Consider the following 20,535-nt stretch of genomic DNA (forward strand, 5'->3'; position numbering starts at 1 on the left):
TGTTATGTGTGGTCCCAACAATGGTTTATTCAACATACCACAGTTCATGAAACTATTACTTAATATAATGTGATGACCCAACTCATGTCTTGGTAAAGGGGACCCTTTCCTATTTAAACTCAGGCAGAAAACTTTCTTGGGTGAGCCAGCATGACTCATTTGCATGCCTTTTTTCAGTGCATATACTGTAGCTTAGATCATCCACCACACAACTAGATATCAACAGGGTACTCTGTGAAGAAGACTTATAGTTCCGATATCATATATAGTATGACACTCTGTTTTAAAGCCACACAGGATTGTTTTTAGAGGTTCCATAGCCTGTCAAGAAAAGAGAACTAGAGTGTTGCTCCTCACAAGCTGCTTAAAAACCAAGCATAGTCTCAAAAAAAGTTGTACATCCTTGTGGTTAATACACAGATATTCACTGATTGGACCAAAGTCTCCCTGTTCTATTCTGCAATCCACCCAATCTTTCCTCAGTCTCCCCAACCTCTCCACTGTAGAGACTTTTCATGAAGACTAATGGGATTTTAAAAAGTGAGCCAGAGAAGAAAAAGTATGTTAATTGACCAACATAGCTAAGTAAAGTGGGGGAATGAAAATCCTTTCATTCTGTTCATTTGTACATATTCTGTTATACATATTAATTCCTACTCCTTACTTAGACACTAATGAGGCAGAGGCAAGGCAACTGATCAATAGATACACATGCACAACCCATTTCAAAGTACTGTAATACTCCAAGAGTTCCAACATCAACCCAGAGTTCGGTTTCCTTAAACAGAAGTTCCTAGGCACTATTTCCAAAATACAAGATTTACACACATTATACAAGCACCCAGAGACTGATTCCTCCTTCATTCACATCTCATCTGCCCATTTAGTCTATGGGAGAAACTAGAAAGTGAAGTAATCACTCATCATCCAGCCTCCTTCCTGAGCCACTGAAACACAATCACTATCCTTTGCTGTGATAAAAAAGGGTCACTGTGTCAGGACATCCTCTCTACTAACTCTGTTTACAGAAATGCTTAAAGTCAAGATTTATCAGAAGATCCTACAGGATCCTCCTGATCCAGCCCTCTTTGAATCCCTAATCCATGACTCTGATTATCATATACAGGGTGTTCCTCAAGAAAAAGTGAGTTGGAGAACATAAATGAAGGCTATAGAAGGATTAAAGAGAAAAAGGGATTGTGGTAAAACAACTCTCCTTGCAGATTGTTGGAGCATTAGTATCATAGCAGCTTGGATCAAAACCTGAATAATTATGCTGAACAGAATGTATCAATTGCCAGGTGGAGAAAATGTCAGCACTCATCATATGGAAACTAGTGCTGCAACTAATTAAAGATAACCCAGTAGGGATAGACAAGATGGGTTATTAACACAGAGATCTCAGCTACCTGCCTGATCAAAAGGTCACATTCTTAAATACTTTTATCTCGATATCACAAACCATCTGATTTAATGAGCTTATTGCTAGGGAATTATATATGCCTTAGTTAAGCTAATGAGCTAAGAATCACTCTGAAATTCCTTTTTCCCATTTATTCTCATCTCTGATTATTCAAATATAATTTGAAAAATAAACATTTGGGTGAACTGAGATAGCTTAGAATTTTGAGATTGTTCTGTTTTTAACCAGTGTGTACAAGATGTTCCAGCTCCAGTTCAGTTAAAACAAGGGCTACATGCAGGTTTTAATTTAAACATAGGCTCAACAGGACTTTTATCAGAAAACATAGCTTCAGGGCATCTATGAGCTCGAGAGTCCTTCTTTTTACTCATTAATCAGAACCCATATTTATTTGATCTCTAACTTAAATTATATGCAATCAAAATTAATTATCAGAATAAATAATATGTTAAATTTGTATATACTTAGAGCCATCTGAATTTTTTGCAATCTTCACTCATCAGGTGAGGTCATGCCTCTGTTACACTCTGTTTGTACAATGCAAATTTCTACTGCTAGAAGGTTTTTTTATATATTTATTTGGCATAATTATATGACACCCATTTTCCTAACACCTCAGGGAGCCTTACAGAAATATAGTTAGAAAAAGCCATTACAAATTGTCAAAACCACTGCACATCACATTTCACAATTAAATTATTTTAATAGCGACTAGAGATTATGATAAGTGAGCTGGAATTAAAGAATTTTCCTTTTTATGCTAAAGCACAGCACTTTAACCAGAGAACTGTAACCTTAAATTATGACTTGCTTTAGGTTAAGTCACCTTGGCCATGGTGTTCTCATATCCAGTGCCAACAAGGATTAATCGGTAATTAATTTCTCCCTTTCAGCTTCCAGACATGAACCAGGTAGCAACAACTGTAACAAATTAGGACCTACTTCTACAAGGTGTTTCACTGCTCCAGTTTGCCAATCACAGCTAGTGTGTGATGAGCTCAATTTAAAATAAAGGGGCTGAGGGAAGAATTTTATTTTCCCTACCCACTCAGTGCATCCTGTGTGGTTTTGCTGTAAATAAGTTTTTAAAAAATAAAATGATGCCTGGTGAGCTACAATAAAAAGCTTTTTCTGGAAGTTAATTCATATTATAAACAACTTCATCCTCCAAGCTCAGTGTCTTTTAGGATGCCTGATATTCTTCTTGCTGGAACTAGTCTCATAACTGAGCTGCTGGTGGAACAACTCCTGTATGTATCCTATTGCCACACCTGTAACAGATAAAACCAACAACCCAACTGGGTTACCATGGCAATGAGGCCAATGCTCCGCAGCCTTGCCTTGACAGGAAATCAGGGCAATAGGCTGTGTGGAAGAGGAAATGAGAAAATGCAGTATCTTGCCTGCAAATACTTTATTAGTAGGCAGGCAAAGCAGTCAGTGAGAACTCTTCCTTGGCCAATACTACACTTAGGCAGAAGAGAGAGATTGGGGAAAGAGATGAAGAGCAGAGATGAGATAAATCAACCATTCTCCAAAGTTAACACCAAAGAAAAAGAGACCCTAGTCCTGCAACCTTTGGCAACCATTAGTCAAGAAAGAGAAACATCAGGAGGAGTCTGAAAGTACCTTTTTTCAGACTTACAAATATTATTAAAAGGCATAAGCTTTTGAAAACTAGAGCTCACTTCATCAGATGCATGGAGTAGCTACACTGATGTTGGATTTAAATTGGGAGTGGAAGAAAGAGTGATTATTATTAGATGTTTATCCTGCCTTTTTTATATATAACTCAAGGCAGTGAACATACCTAATACTCCTGCCTCCTATTTTCCCCACAACAACCACCCTGTGAGGTAGGTTAGGCTGAGAAAGAATGAGTGGCCCAAAGTCACCCAGCAGTTTTCATGCCTAAGGGAAGACTAGAACTCACAGTCTCCTGGTTTCTAGGCCAGCATTTGTGCAGATAAAGGTTATATGTGAGACAGAGTACAAGCACCTCATTGGTAAAAAAAAAACCTGTAATATGTTAAAATCCATTGTATTCATTAAGACATTCTGCGATAGCCTGAAACCTTTTGTTGTATGTGAGTTCAGCAGTCTCTCTTTCAATTGTACTGGTGAAGTTTCTTTGTTCCAAAATGGCTACTTTGAAATCTATAATGGAATATCCTGGGAAGTTAAAATGCAGCCGTGGTTCATGAAAGTATATGCCTTTTAATACAATTAGTTAAGGACGAAAAGGTGCTGCCTGACTCCTGATTTTTGGCTACCATAGACTAGCACAGCTGTCTTCTTGCAGTGTATTCAAGGAAGAGGATAGAGAATGATCAAGAAGAAGGTCCTGACAGGGCTATCCTTTGTGTACTTATTCACACCTCCCTGCATCAGTAGGCAGAAAGCAGAAACCTCAATTTTTTGAGGTTTCACCTCAAAATTCACCCAATTTCTTTATCCAGAAGCTTCCCTCTATCTCCTGCATTCAGCACCTCTCTTTTTGCATTATTCACAGCAACCTGGGCTGTTAATTACACAGTCCCAAGTTGTTAAGTAAGTACTTAATTACCCCACAGAAGAGATTGATGTGAATACAGTGCAGGCATCACAGAAAGTTCTTCTGCAAGGGATATCTGGCTGTGACCTTATGAAGGATAAATTCTCTCTGCCAATTTCAGTGAACTCAAAGGTAGAGATATAAATACCAGATGTTTCAAGCAGTCTATAACACAGAAATGTCAACTATTGGTGATTACATTGGCACTCCCCTAAAAGAATACAACTACAGTTTAAAGAATCTTTATTACATGGACTGCAATCAAACTTGTTCACATAGTTTCTCTGCACTGAAATTTCATAGTACTATCTATATGGGACTGAAATCCATCTCTGTATAATCAATGCATGAGCAGAAGCCATAGAGCCATGTCAGTGGCCTGGACTTAAGTGCAGGATACAAAACAATCCCTGTGGGATGTCAGAAATGAAGGGGGGGGGGTTCTTTCCCTGAAGTGGCCTTTTTAATTTTTTTAATTAACTAGATACAAAAAAAAAAGAATATACAAGAAGAAAAAAATTAAATGAAAAACACACAATGTATACTTGCAGACATACATATGTCAATAAATTGAAGCCATTATTCATTAAAGTCATCCATGGTTGATCTATATTAATTCTGCAAACACTTTATGCCTTTTATACTTAAGGGTGTTAGGAATCAACTTCCCTTGGGCATTATACTACCTCTGTTCACAGGCCACTTTCCCCAAAACTAGTTATGTTCAGGAGACAAGGCACTGTTATTCTATGCAAATAATAGTATTCTATGCCTAGGCATCAGTGAAAGGTTCTGAAACCAAGCCCTCACAGTGAAGTTCTATTTTATATACTTAATTCAGTACATCCACCTACAGAAACCTTCCTTTGAAAAAAATTTATATTTCCTTAAGGCAATCACATTCCTTAGAAGAATCCATATTCATGCTCCCTGAATTACCTGTTCATAAAATGGGAATAAAGAAGTTGGATTTATAAAGACTTCCTCCATCTTATGATCATAGAGATCAGTGAGAAATAATCTACTTTTGTATATACCAAGTTTCTTCTATGGGTTTTTGTTTGCTTATTTGTTTGTTAAAGTCCAAAAAGCTTGAGCAGACTACTCTACCTGAATGACAGAACAATAAGGAGGACCCTTTTCTTAACCCTTTTCAAAACATTTTTTCACTTGCAAGGGTAAAGCTGTAGCTATTTTCCTAAACTAATTTCCCTTGGTCTAGCCAATATCTAGTATGGCAGCCTACAGTATACAAGGGCATGAGGGGGAGGAGGCAAGGAGGGCAAATAATCACACATGTCATCATGCACATACCATATTTTACATATCTGTGTCAGTCATGAATTCACAGAATAGGTGGCATACAGATATTTGTATAAAAATTAAATTAAAATGGCATTGGCACGCATGTATAATTATTGCGACATCATTGTGGTTTCTTATGGACATAACTGAGCACCCATTTTCTCACATGCCTCAGAATGCATGCAGTTAAAAATATGTAGAACAAAAAGCATCAGAACACTGAACATATAATGTGAGCCTCTGTATTCAAGCAAGTAATCTTGCTAAGTACTTTATGTATATTAATATGACCCAAATATGACCCAAACAGAGAAAAGTAACATTCAAATTTGCTCCTCTAAACAGATATAAATGTTGTACTGTAAAAGCCACAGTGATTTTGGATTATTTATTAGAGATATTATATTTATAAATTATCTGTTCACCCGTTAAATGTTTGAGGCAATATACCATTTAAAACAAAAGAAACATATCTGAGTAAAACAAATATATCAAAAACTGTCAAATAAAAAGCAGGAACAGAAATCTTTCTTAAAACTGAAAACAGAGACATTCTAATCCATTAAACGTTCAATAGAAAAATACAATTGCCTGCCTACAAAACTTAATGAGGAACCTAATTTTGAATTCCAAAATGGAGGTGCTCCTGCAGATTTTGTTTCTCCATCTTCCTAGGTACTAAATCATATAAATGCCAGGCAAGTTCATATGGATAAAGGCAGTCTTTCAAATATAATAGGCCCAACTCATTTATTGGACTTCACAAATAATATAAAGCAAGGGTAGACAGGTATGATCCTTCAGATGTTGCTAAACCACTTGAGTAGAGCTGGAATTCAGCAATATCTGGGGAGTTAAATACTGCCCAACTCTGATATCAACACTCTGTTTAGCTGCCAACAAATTTAATTTTAGGATGCATGCTTGTTCAGGAAGTATACAAATATACAAATTAGAACATGGATTTAAATGAATTCCTCATTTAAATAAAATTGTTTAAAATACTCCTTTTTCATAGCATTTTAAATAAACTAATAAGATTTTCATTTAAAAATCCATCCTCACCCTTGATTTTTTTGTTTAAAAATCTATGCATCATTCCTGAAAGCTCAATTGCCCTGAACCAAATATCTCCCCAGTTCCTGTTAGTTTGAAAGCTGTTATCTATCCTTTGGGATCTCAAATACAGACATTCTAGCTGAACATTAGCCTGTTTCTATTGTGGAGGATTGTTTTTTTTCCTACAAAACTCCTCAAGTCCTAGCAAATCTAAGCTGCTCTTACCAACACTACCATCTCATGCACAGGAGGATCATAACTTTGTGTGCAGAAGATCCCAGGTTCAGTCCTTAGCATTTCCAGTTAAAAGGATAAGATAGCAAGTTATCTGAAGGCCCCTGGCTGATACTTTGGTGGTAGAGGATCTGTTGTAACCTAAAATCTAATAAAGCTATTTGAAAGGCTTCCACTCTAACCCTAACATGGGATAAGTCTGATTCCTGTGTTTCTATCCACTGAGCTCTTCATACCTGTCAGCTCTTTGAGGTAACCAGATCAGGAAACAGACTCCACAACTTTGACTTTATGGATATAGGCTACAGTTAACAGAATCTTGAAACCCTGACTGTGTAGTCTCTTCCTTTCCTCTTATAACCCATGGAGTTAGGGGGAAGCCAATTTGAATTTCTTTTTTGTACTTTCCTCATTTCCCCAGCTTAAAGCAGGGTTTTGTTTTTGTAACTGCAAAGTTTCTCCAAGGTTATCTCTATCACTCTCTGCATCACCGAGCAGGTCATACATCCTTTCTCTAGAATAATAGAGTTGAAAGGGGCCTCATAATTCATCTAGTCCAAACCCAAGGAGAACATTAGAATTTGAAGGACATAATCAGATGTTTGGTTGGCATGGGTTTTTATGGTACAATAAAGTTAATGTAGATTTCAAAAATTATGTGAGAATTGCCATATTAAGGATATGGAATAAATATAAACCCAGGTTGTACCGGAAAATACGTTTACAGGTCTCAGAACAGGAAGCATTTTATAGAAAAGAAACAGCAGGCAAAGAGAAATGGTTAACATATCAACACTTAGTAATATGGGAAGATGAACAGCTTAAGATGAAATCAAAAGAACAATTAACTGCAGTGGGATTTAGTTTTGGACAGATATCTATCAAGCCTGGGTCTGAAGATGCTTGCTGGCATTTCCCACCCTTTCGCCTTTTGTGCCCAGCAGCAGCAGCCAGGGAGTGCCAGCAAGCATTCATTCATATGTTAGTCTTTGCATATCTGGGTGTTGATTGCTGGCGAAGCTACGAAAAGGATAACACTGCCATACATCAGAAACATCTCAGAAACTATCAATAGACTGTTACAACCACACGGCATCACTGTAGCACATAAACCAACTAAAACTCTTCAAAACATCTTAAGTAACCCAAAAGATCTGGTAGCCCAAGATGACAAAACAGGAGTCATCTGCAGCATACAATGTAAGGCCTGTAGCAGCCACTATGTAGGACAGACAGGCAGAAGATTAGCAGAGCACATCTATGAACACCAACTGGCAGTCAGAAGACACGATAAAAACTCCTTAATCTCACAACACATGGACAGACTTAACCATACTTTCAACTGGGAAACTGTGAGCATCCTAAACCAAGCCAAATCCAAAAATGCTAGAGAATTCCTGGAAGCTTGATACTCAGACAAAGCAGCCATCAACAGACACAAAGAGGTAAACAACATTTACATACCATTCAAAAGACAATAGAAAAGCCAAAAGACCAGAACACCTCCTCCCCAGCAATCAACACCCAGATAGGCAAAGATTAACACCAGAATTAACACCAGATGAACAATCAAACAGCACAATATACCCTAATCAAGGAACCATTAACTCAGTCAATCAACCAAGCAGCAAACAACAGCCCAATCAAAGAACTCACAAGGAGAGAAAACCACCCCCACCAACACAAGCTGGACAAACCATGGTATATAAACAGAGAGCAAGGCCCACTTCCCTTTTTGCACTGAAGATGTTGCTTAGTCTGGCAATGAAACATCTGCAAGAAAACAACAGGGCTCAGAGAGCAGCAAGGACCCCACAGTTCAACCCTGAGCTACAAATATTCACGTTGAGTGGTACAATCTTTTTTGGATATTGTCAGACACAGAACAGTGGATTAATGGACTTGCCAGAAATAAATGTGAAAACAGTTAAGACAATGTACTCTCCTCTCTCCCTCACAGAAATTGCTCTCATGAGAACTACATGCAGACATACACACCTCTCTTTAAGTTGTTCAATATCAAATAGGATTTCATCTCTCTGTACCCGTGCTCTAGCACTAAGGCTTTCATTCTGTAGGCTTTCCAGGTAATCTTCAACTTCTGTTGGGGAAAAGATTACAAATATGGGAGAAAGAAGAATTAGATTTTATTCAGCTATATAAACTATAGACAGATTATCAGACTGAGAACAAATAAACAGAACTTCATAACCTAACTTATACAAAATAACTTAAAGGTGAATGGACATTCATAAAGATAGCAAAAAAAAAATGACAAAGCTAAATCTATTAATAAATGGTAGTGTTATTTCTAACATGCACAGAGTAAGACCTGTGCATTAAAAGAAAGCAAGTTAGAAAAGCAGAAATAGACAAACATTATATGTGTGTGGACAGAAGGGATTGCTTTGTTGTTATGATTTATATAGGCCACAAAAATTCAACATTTCTTGATTTACTTTATCAATCACATTTTTTTTAAAAAAAGAACATCCCTAAACATAGAGAGGAAAAGATGGAAACCTTTTTCTTTCTTTTTTTTTTACTGATTTCATTCCCTGGATATGAGATCTCTCCTTGGGCTACTTCATCACATATTGTACTACAATATATAACTATTTTGCACAACCAAATATACATGTAATAGGATGACATAGCCTATTCCCTGGTACATTTGGACTCTTTGTTGGTGTGCATAATATGTATAGATAAAAAAGACAAAAGTACATAATAATTTTAATTCCTGTGCTATATTAGATCAACAATAGGATGCATTGTAATAAAAATGCCAATCGCTTCTGCAAATTTCTCCCAACACCCAAATTTTCCTGCCCATTTCCACAGATATCAGCCATGTTTATAGTGCCAGGAAATGAGATAGGAAGCCTGGACACAGAATTTCAGACTGGATCAGGAAGAGTGATATGTAAACAGCTCAAAATTAAATTACATTAGTTTTACTGCATGTCTGTGATCTTATAAAATAACCAGAAAAGGCAATACAAGCAAGCAAGTTCAGATGCCAACATTTCCCAGGGAAGGAAAAAAACGAAGAAAGACAAGAACAGCCTTTCCCAATCTAGAATGGTATGTCCTAGCTGAGAATTCTGGAAGTTGTACTCAAATACATTTTTAAAATGTTGGGATGGGGAAGGAAGGGTTAGAAAAACTTGTGAAGAGAATAACAGCTAATTACCTAATTAAAAATGGAGTGGCTCTGTTTAACCATAAAGTTGGAAACACATAGAACTTCAGATTTCAAAATCCAGTGAAAAATGTCCTTTAGACTGCCAGTTTAAAAACTGCATTTCAGATTAGCCCTAATCAGTTTACGGTCAGCCAGAGGACATTAGAGCTAAACCCTGACATACTGGAAATACTTTTGACTGTGTATACTAAATAGATTTCTTTCACCACTGAATAAACACAGCTTGCCCCCACACACCTGCCAAGATTAGGGAGCAGGTTTCTATGTAGCCTCAAGCCTTAGCAATTTTTCTTTTATAAATCAATCTGTTATTATTCTGATTATGTTGTAAAGTAATACATACATACTCACAAACAACTGAAAATCTACATATGTAGACAGAATATTTGACAAGCCAACTTCCATATTTCTGATCTGTGTTTTCTAAACAATATGATCACTTCCGATGACACATAAGGCAGACATGGTAGTTCACACCACAGTCTGTTTTTCTAGCTTGTATTGATGGAATGTACCTTCACTGTTGGAAGGCCTAGAGACTCTCTGGGTTGTAAAAGATGCAGCAAGTTTGATAATAGGAGAGCATGACATGCAATTAATCTCCATTCATAGTCTGCTCTACTTGTCAGGAAAAGAAGACTCCTTCTTTAGAAGGGGATCTGAAGACTTCAATTAAAAACAGTCAGCTAACAAGAAAATAATCTGAGCTAAAGGAAAGGTGGCAGGTGCTGAAAATGAGTTGTTTACGAGAAATGTCAGCTCAAAACAATAAAGCACTGAACATTAAAAAGAAGAAAAATGAAATGAGTTGACAGTATCACATCCTCCATTTTAAAAAAGGAAAGGAAGACCACATGTTCAGATGGGGAAGATAATTCAGTTAAAAAAAAACAAAGATCTCTAGGAGTTAGCTTTAAAAACTGCTTTTAGTTTCTTGACTCAATCTGGGGACATATGAACTGATAACAGAGTCCACAAGCATATGCAGAGTCCTTTCATCTCACTAACGCACACATATGGGGATCAAGTCTTTGTGACCTAATCATAAAAAGTGATTTGCAAGCAACACCTCTTAAAATCTGTTCTCACTCAATCCCTGCAACACTGGGCAGGTCAACAGAACATTTTTGTTAACACTATGGTGGAAGTAGCAGCCCAATACTTATTTAGCAGATAAAGCTTTCCTGACGTATCATTCAATGAGAAAAAACATAATTATGCTGATTAAAGGAACAGTTCAAGAGGAAAACTACCTTAAATAGGTATACAAATGAGATGAAAGGAGGAAAAAGTTAAATCACAACAGTGGAACTGGGTGTAAGGTCAGAAGAGACTAAGTCACACTGCTCTTAATTTCTAGAAGCCTGCTTGGAAACTACCTCCTAAATAATCAGTTGTATGCACAACTGGTTATAGATATAAAAAAACACTGCACATATTCAGAGATATTTTTTAACTGCGCATATTCTGCAACTGTATGTTAGCACTGCAAACAGATAGGATAGCGTTCTAGTTCAAAATTATGGTCTAACTCTTACCTGAACATCACTTTGAAAAACATTGGAGGGAAATATAAGCTTTTAAATTAAAGGCACTGGACATCCTATTTTCCTTCAATATATATCTTTCAATTTCTTCAATATATATCTTTGTAAAGGCAGTTTTGTTAGCACTCAGAAGACCAAATATCAAAATGAACTGAATGTTTCCCTTTCTCTAAGGCAGGATTTCTCAACCAGGATTCCACTAGAGTTTACTAGGGGTTCCCTGGGAGATCATGATTTATTTAAAAATTATTTTAATTCAGGCACATTAAAGATGTAAGATTCTTTATGTTTATTTTAAGAACATTGTTAATACATATATACAGGCCTACACGTGAAATGAATATAATAATTTTGTGACTTCTGGCCTATATTTGAGCCTGAATGTGCAGGGTTCCCCGAGGACTAAAAAATATTTCAAGGGTTCCTCCAGGGTCAAAAGGTTGAGAAAGGCTGCTCTAAGGCCTTATATAACAAATTTCTACATCGGACATTGATAAAATATACCATCATCTGCAAGATTTTGATCTTAGAAAGTTATAAATGGACTAAGAGTCCAGATAAAATTGGAATATTGAAACTTTTACAATAAGATTTTGGAATTATAAAGAACAAACAGCTTCTCATGGGAAATAGATTCTGTGTTGGTTTTTACAAGATATAACAAAGATAAGCAATTTCATTATTTCAAAAACTGTATACTAGAGGGGACTAAATTTTTTAGGTAGAGGAAAGATTTACAAGCCTGTAAAATGTTGCAAAACATTTTAACAATAAAAATACTGAAGGAGACTTTTGAAGAATGGAATCAGAAAATAGTAGCCACAATATCAGCAATGTCAGTAATGATGTCTGCTTCTATGGATAGACTATGTCCAAAAGATGTTATTGAAGGAATGACAGATGTAGAACAAATTTTATCTGACAAGACAAAAATGGTATCGAATATGGATTTACAACTGAAAGGCCAAGAGATTGACTTAGAAAAGGATGTTTCATTGGATGTAAAAAAGAAACTGGCTGAGATTTTCAAATATTACAGGGAAATACAAATGACAAACCAAGAGAGTGACCTGGATAATTTTTTCCTATTGGATTTTACAAAAGAGGCCTGTTAAAGTCTTGAAGAACTCTGTGCGATGGGACAAAGAAGAAATGAAGAGAAATCAAATCCTACAACAATATTTGAACAATTAAAGATTGTTAGAAGTAGGAGTATAAAGATGGTTTATTTGATCAAGATTAAAATAAGATATGTTGTTACTTCTGACAACCCTTTATGGACTTTCTGCCAACACCAGGACTGAAAAGATGATATTTTATAGATTTATTTATAGATAAGAGATAGAATATAGGATGAAGAGAGAAATATTTGTAACCTTAGAGGGGGTAAAGAATCACTAAATTTGTGATGAAAGTTGGAAGTCACTTCTTTACATATTTCTTATGTTATATTCTTACTTTCCTTTTTTCTTTTTCTTGCATGTTTTACTCCTTTCTATTCTTTTTTCTTTAAGTTTATTTGTATTAGATTTTACTATTATAATCAAAACTCTTTATATATATATATACACACATATACATACATATATATAAATAATTGTTCTTCTAAAAAACAGCAGTATTAAGCATATCTAGGAGGTTAGACCTGTCTTGTTTGATGTGGGGAGATTGTCAAGGTCACCAACCTTCCTTTTTCAAGAGTTGAATCAAACCCATTCCTTTTTTTTTTTTTGTGATGCAGCAAAGGGCTTGACTTAGAGAAATTCTGCAGGATAGGAAGAGAAGTTTGTTGCCTACTTCTTACAAGTAAATCTTTTTCCAACCTTAAGTAAAGTAAGGTTTAGTTCAGCATGACTAAGAGTCAAAACTGAATAAGCAGTGTTACACCATACTACGGAAATATATACCCTCCGTTTTGGAACAACCAAACCTTGCTCAAGTTGAAACCATCCAGCATATCCTCCTATGTTGTTTATTTTACAGAAATACTTGTAGTACTCTTCTTTTTCATTACCTGCAAATCACCTGGCTATACAGGCCAATTTTATATTTCCATATCACTTTCTGATTGTAGTTCTCTTATAACATATTATGTTGCTGTTTTTTACAGCAGTGTGCAAAATTTATGGAGAACTGATTGCTAGTTAAAAGTAATCAGACCTACATAGCTTACATCTGCACTGTTGTCTTTAACTTATTGTTATTTAGTACAATTTATACTGTTATAGCTTGCTTTAAGGTTTTTTTTGAGACCACAGAACATTACCTTATTATTCACTATTATTACATACCTTAGATATAACTTTAATCTTAATTAATCTTATAACTTCTCAAATACGTTTATAGTAATTTTATAGGTTTCTGTCACTTTTTTAAAAAAATGAGTACAGTACTCTTTTCACAACTTGCAGTTATAAGTTATCTTTAATGGCATGATTGTAAACTTTTAAGTCTTTTGTCATATATTGGTCAATGACTAAAATACAGCTGTGTTGTTGTTACGTTATCAATAAAGAAAACATATAAGCATTCTGCAGTTTCTTATAAGATCAAATAGGTTAATCTTATGTCCACTGCAGCATTTAAATGCCCACACATACCACCATCAATGAATGAAATACTTTGTTGTTGTTTTTATATGAATTTATGTAAGCAATTTATGTAGGAGAAAATAATAGGGTGCACTTAGGATGCAGTATCCCTTCCTGTCTCTAAAGGAGTCTGGTAGCATCTTTTTCAACTAATAAATGGTACTGAAAGCTATAAGCTTTTGAGAGCTGCAGCTCACTCCATCAGATACATACAGTGGCTGGACTAATGTAGGATTTAAATCAGGATGAGTTGTGGGAAGGGAGGGGAGACAGGTTGGTTATGCAGATGCAGGTTATATGTTTGGCAGATCATGTTTTCCTTCTCAAGTAAAAACTCTAATATATTAAAAACCCATTGTGTTTGTTCAGACGTTTTCAGATAGCCTGAAACCTTTTGATGTATGTGAGTTCAGCAACCTCTCACTCAATGGTGCTATTAAAATCTCATTTTTCCAAAATGGTCACTTTAAAATCTGCAATTGAGTGCCCAGGGAGGTTAAAATGCTCTGATACTACTTTGTCCTTGTTTTGAGTCCTGATGTCAGACTTGTGTCCATTAATTCTTTTGAGCAAAGTTGTCCCATTTGTCCTGCAGAGGTGTATTGCTTGCAGATGATGGCATGTCAGCCCAACCCATTTTGTGCTTGTTGGGGCCTGTGGTGGTACTCTTGGTGTAGATGTGGGGGTAAAGTAGACATCTGAGTTTGTGGCAGGGTCTCTGGTGTACCAAGTGATTGCATTAGAATCAGTTTTCATAATCTCTCAACTATGTTCCAGACTGAAATCCATTTATAAGGTTGAGACAAATCATTCTGCTCATGGAGGTGAAACAGCAAATGATCACCCAATTGTAGTCAAGCTGCAAAGTATCCAGTGATGAACTTTGGGGGGGGAAACCCACAAAAGTACCTCTCTGCTAATAAACTCCAGTATATAACAATTTGCTACATTAACTTTGTCCCATTGAGCTCAATGGGAGTCCCTGAAAAGGCCTCAGTTTGTGAAAAATTGCACTGGTTTCATTCCAAGGAAGTACACTGGTCTTCCTCCCTTCTTGGGCAGTTGAGGAAAAGCAATATATGCCAGCATACTTTTCTGCCCTGGAATGCAGATGAGGATGAGGAAAAGCCCTATTTACCCCAAATTCAAATCTTTTGGCATTCATCGAACCTATTCCCAAGAAGCATATATAGCAAGGGCAGGCAACCCAGAGATCACACTTAAAAAAACAGGCCTGTGAAAGCCACAAGGAAAGTAGAAGAGATTAAGTAACATCACCAAAGCAGTTAGGGCTGAAAATTTGGAGCCAGTTTTGAGGGGGGGTGTCTTTTTTTCAATTCAGGTTCGCTATCCTACCAGACACTTTTCATGATTAAACATTGTATTTAAAAACCCAGAAAAACCATGGCACTTAAAATGAGCAATTCATTGACACAAAGTGCTGTTGTAATCTTAGGGTTTAGGGAGACCTATGTCGCCAGCATGTTGCTCACTCCAAGTATATAGGACAGCAGCCATAATCTAGAGTTTAGCTCCAATGCAGCATTAAAGCTTTAACTGATTAGTCATTGAAGACAAACTTTAATCCATGTATTACCACAGAAAAGAATGAAAGAAAATGTTAAAGATTTTAATTTACGCTTAACAATGAATAGTCGCTTTTTTACATCCTTACCTTTCTTTTACCACCTCAGAAAGCCCATGATAGAGTTCCACAATTTGCTCATTTATTTAAATTGATTAATCCATTAAAAGGCAGAGAGAAATTACTGGCTTTAAAATAATCATTCAAGGGCCCTAATTTTAGCAGTTATTTTCACTGTCTTTAACAATGCCCATGCTGAGGTTAAGAAATATTAGAAATGGGAAATAGATAGAGAAATAGAGAAAATGGGGGTTGGGTAGATTTTTCATAACAGTCGAATTTTAAAAGAAAGCACAAAAAGCACATGAGGTACTAGTTACTGCATGCCTTGTTTTACAGAAGACAAGCATCTTTCTGTTCGAACGCTATTTTTCCTAATCCACTTTAAAGAATTGTAAGAAATACAAATGTCCCAACATGGCCCTGTACCAATTAGCCTTCACTGAGTAGGCTAACTTACATAACTTACTAGTTAAAGTCTTTTCCACTACAACAAGATGCATTGTACCTGTACTGAAATTATAGCTATTTTTTTCTAAATTTTCATCTTGTCCTGGGTAGCGTGGGGGGGAGGGTTATATGCTCTTGCTTGGCAGTAAATCATATCGTAATCTGAGGACTTAATTGGTTGACCTTTTTTTTTTAACATAGTCATGCCCAAGTCCCAAACAATTCTGTAATGTCCATAAATCAAATATGAGATGTCTATTTCTTTATTTACCAAGCTGCAATTTTAAGATGGTGTTCCTGCTGCAAAATAGGTTTTCCCAAAAGACAGCCATGAGGTGCCATTTCACAAGAATGAGATAACAACATGGTCCATTCTGAATCTAACAATATCCTAATAATAATTAGTGATTAAAAATTAAGGTAATATATAATCCACATTATGTAATGAGGGGGAGCTGTATTCAGGTTTCTTTAATTAAAAGCACTTGTGTTGGCTGCCATCTTTTGATCTTTTTTTTCCTCACAAAACATCTGAGCTATAGGTGACACGCTACTTATTGAAAAGAACTTTATAGTTACCTCTGAAGAGCTTCTGGATGTCCTCAGGAAGGATATCTGCTGCAGCTTTCATTAGGAACAAATCTAGAATGAAAAAATCAAATAAACCAAAACAATATATATATATATATATATATCTGCAGGGACTGATTGCTTCTGCTATTATTAGCAGTTGCTTAAGGAAAAAGAAAGCAAAGAGGTTCAACACTCTCTACAGTGAGAGGGAAGGGCCTTGTTTGCCTCCTTTACAATTGCAAGTCCCTCCTTCTCTAACAGATAAGGCTGAACAGACACCTGTGAGAGAGGCAGAAATGCAGCTGTAACTCAATTGTTTGGGGGGAAGCATTTCCTCCTTCCTCAATCCAGACTATGCTGCCTTGATCTAACTAAGGCGATAGTAGGAATACGTTATTTGGATCTCTAGCATTTACAATGAATGCTGTATCTACTTTCATGGAAGTTGTGCCCAGTGAAGTTTCCTTAGGATACTATAATATACAGGCTTTCTTAGGCCACTCCCTGTTTGGATGTGTAGTGTTAAATATTTAGCATTAAGTTTTTTAAACATCAGGGTTGTTTTCTGAGTATGACCAGTTTAAGCTTGTTTATTAGAGCAGGGAATCCAGTGTTCATGCCATGGGGTAGAAAAAGCCATTCTTCTGCCAGAACAAAGATTGCAGTTGTCCTACTTCCTTGGCTGGACAATCCAGTTGGTTCTTTTGGAGAGATTCTTTATCAGATCCACCAAGTAATCTAATACAAAAATAGCCAGCACTTGGGGGGGGGGGAGCATTTAAGTACTTTTAAATTTAAAAACAGGTAAAAATGGAAAATTCCCTTTTCTTAAAGATGTAACTTGCCCAGTCTTTCAGTGTAGATAAGCTCTAAATCCTAAAATAAATAAATAAATTGCTCCCTTTAGTTGAATCTAGTGTCAACCTAAACATTTTCTCAGTGTCAATGCACCAGGGGTTTGCAATTCCTTTCAGGATGTTTTTTCAACTTCGCCTAATCTACCACCTTGGGATTTCTTGGTGACCCCCTTTCGCAAATACTAATGAGGTCTAGCTCTGCTTAGCTTCTTGGGATCAACAATAGTCAGCTAGGTGACCTTGCATGGAATAAGTATCCAATTTCTAGTGTATTTTTATTTGTAAGAGCAGTATATAATAAATATAAAATATATTTATCTGTAAGAGTTCCAAATAGCTCTGATATCAGACTTCCTGTGATGTTGGAAGTCTCTTTTGACCTTGGAGGTGTCCTTGTAACACATGTTCAAAGCTTATAACATTGGGTATGGACAGAGTTTCTTAACCTACATACATTTTTAGATTTAAATAGACTAACAGCAGCAGCAAATAACTTTAGCAAAGCAATATATTTTATTAAAATGCATGTATTCCACAGGACTTACTGCTAGATAAATATGGATATAAGTAGGACAAAGTCTTTAAATTTTGAAACGAGCAGCTGCAATGAACCAAGGGCAACTCAATTTTTGAAGGGCTTTGTTTTGAGTTGTTTTTGAGTTAAAAAAAGGAAAAAGGATGTGGGTTTATGAATGTGTTGAGGATGGCTCTGAGGTAGCAAAGATAATATACTTTCTTAAAAATTATTATTCTGAGGAAACTTGTTCAATTTAAGCCTATGCACCTGTGAAAACTCTAGCTTATATAAACTAAAGAGAAGACTTCTTCATTAACAAAGAAAATATTTGTCCTATTAGTAAAATTCAATAGTTTTGAGCATTTTTAAGCTCTGTCACCATATTATTTAGAAATTAGTAATCCTGTAGGTTTTGTCTTCTGCTGCCTTAGTGTAAACAGGCTTCTCTTTGCTATATTGCAATGCATGAACTTTGGTTCCTTGTGAATTTAATTTTCTCTTTGTATATCCCATTTAACTTTGTTACTTGGTTCACACATCACTGTTTCTTTGAACAGTCATTGGCTCAGTAAGGCACAATGGCCATATTTACACATAACACTAAGCCATTAAGCAAATGTAAACAACCATTTTGGAGCAGGAGCACATTTGGAAGTTAAAAGCATGTGGGGTTTTTTTTATTGGTTCAATTGTGTCCAATTCTTGGAGACTGCGTGGACAAGTCCCTGCAGTTTTCTTGGCAAGGTTTTTCAGAAGTGGCTTGCCATTGCCTCCTTCCTAAGGCTGAGAGAGAGCAACTGGCCCAAGGTCACCCAGCTGGCTTTGTGCCTAAGGCAGAACTAGAACTCATGGTCTCCCAGTTTCTAGCCTGATGCCTTAACCACTACACCAAACTGGCTCTCAAGCATCTAATGGATTGTAAAATGGTTGCCATTCACAAAATGGCTGTCATGGTGAGCTAATCACAAAACACCCATTTACCAGAAGATGAAGTAGCATTACCTTTTTGCAGGCTCACATGGCATATGTAGATGCCTTCATACCACCTTCCCAGGCTGTCTCCTTTGACATTAATGGAAGTTATATCACAATTGACTAGGTTTACATAACATGGTAAGGAATACAATGATTTACAAACTAAATTGATGAGTTCACACAATACTTAAACCAAACAAACCTAATGCTATCGTGTATAGCATGTATTGCAAAACTCCAGATGACCATCAGATGGCAGCAAAGTCATGCCAAAAATTCAAACTCTTTGCTGCCATCTAGCAATCATCCAAGTTTCTGTGCCCTAGAAGTGCTAGCCCTAGTACAAATCATGCCTATATTATCAGCTAAAAGTTGGCAGTGAAGCAGGAAAATATGATGTGATTTCCCACTGGCTCTTGCCTTCTAGAAGAGTCTCAAACTCTCTTTATTTTTTATTTATTAAATTTATTAAATTTATCCACTATCCAGTCTCATTCAGTGACAACTCTGGGCGGCTTACAATAAATAAAAGAATAAAAATTCATTATACAATATAATATAATAAATAGAAAATATAAAATGTAAAATATAACATATAAAATATAAAATCTTTGTCATTAGGGGTCAGCTTTTGCTCAACTGATCCACCTAACAAAGGAAAGTTACTTGGCAACCACAATATTATTAGATCTTGTAAAGCAGATCGTAGTCTCACAACCCTTTCCAGTTCAGAATAATATCCAAATTAAAGACCAAGAATAATTTATTGTGTATATTTCCAGCATTTATACACAAACTTTCACTGAGAAATCCACCCAAGACTGTTCACAGATATCATTAAAGACATGGGCTCTTGTTCCTTTTTTGCCCACCACTGACTTCTGTAATTACAATAATGATATCTTTGAATGCATTTTACATGATATATACTGTATGTGTGCAGTATTCTTGTAATTGAGTTGTTGATTATTAAAGTTCACAGAATCTGCCTGTGCAAATTTATCTGCAATTGGGCAAAAACATTTTGAACATGAGATTTTATCACTTTGTTGTTTATTCGTTTAGTCGCTTCCGACTCTTCGTGACTTCATGGACCAGCCCACGCCAGAGATTCCTGTCGGTTGTCAACACCACCAGCTCCCCCAGGGATGAATCCATCACCTCTAGAATATCATCTATCCATCTTGCCCTTGGTCGGCCCCTCTTCCTTTTGCCTTCTACTCTCCCTAGCATCAGCATCTTCTCCAGGGTGTCCTGTCTTCTCATTATGTGGCCAAAGTATTTCAGTCTTGCCTTTAATATCATTCCCTCAAGTGAGCAATCTGGCTTTATTTCCTGGAGGATGGACTGGTTTGATCTTCTTGCAGTCCAAGGCACTCTCAGAATTTTCCTCCAACACCACAGTTCAAAAGCATCGATCTCTCTTCTCTCAGCCTTCCTTATGGTCCAGCTCTCGCAGCCATATGTCACTATAGGGAACACCATTGCTTTAACTATGCGGACCTTTGTTGTCAGTGTGATGTCTCTGCTCTTAACTATTTTATCGAGATTGGTCATTGCTCTTCTCCCAAGGATTAAGCGTCTCCTGATTTCCTGA

At 36.4% G+C, this 20,535-nt stretch overlaps 1 protein-coding gene across 2 annotated transcripts in view; it reads right to left on the bottom strand.

Moving 5' to 3' along the window:
* Positions 1-16,717, bottom strand: part of SKAP1 (src kinase associated phosphoprotein 1) — a 430,242-nt gene extending 413,525 nt beyond the window's left edge. The window contains exons 1-2 of one of the 2 annotated variants that reach the window (XM_063300798.1): positions 16,596-16,705; positions 8,574-8,676 (exon numbers count right to left, since the gene is read on the bottom strand). In XM_063300798.1, coding sequence (XP_063156868.1) covers positions 8,574-8,676; positions 16,596-16,647 — 155 coding nt within the window. In that variant the 5' untranslated portion in view covers positions 16,648-16,705. Of the gene's footprint in view, positions 1-8,573; positions 8,677-16,595 lie in introns of both variants that reach the window. The other variant, XM_063300799.1, reaches the window with a different exon arrangement.
* Between the last annotated feature and the right edge of the window lie 3,818 nt (positions 16,718-20,535).

Source organism: Candoia aspera, chromosome 4 (genome assembly GCF_035149785.1).
Source record: "Candoia aspera isolate rCanAsp1 chromosome 4, rCanAsp1.hap2, whole genome shotgun sequence".
Taxonomy (NCBI): domain Eukaryota; kingdom Metazoa; phylum Chordata; class Lepidosauria; order Squamata; family Boidae; genus Candoia; species Candoia aspera.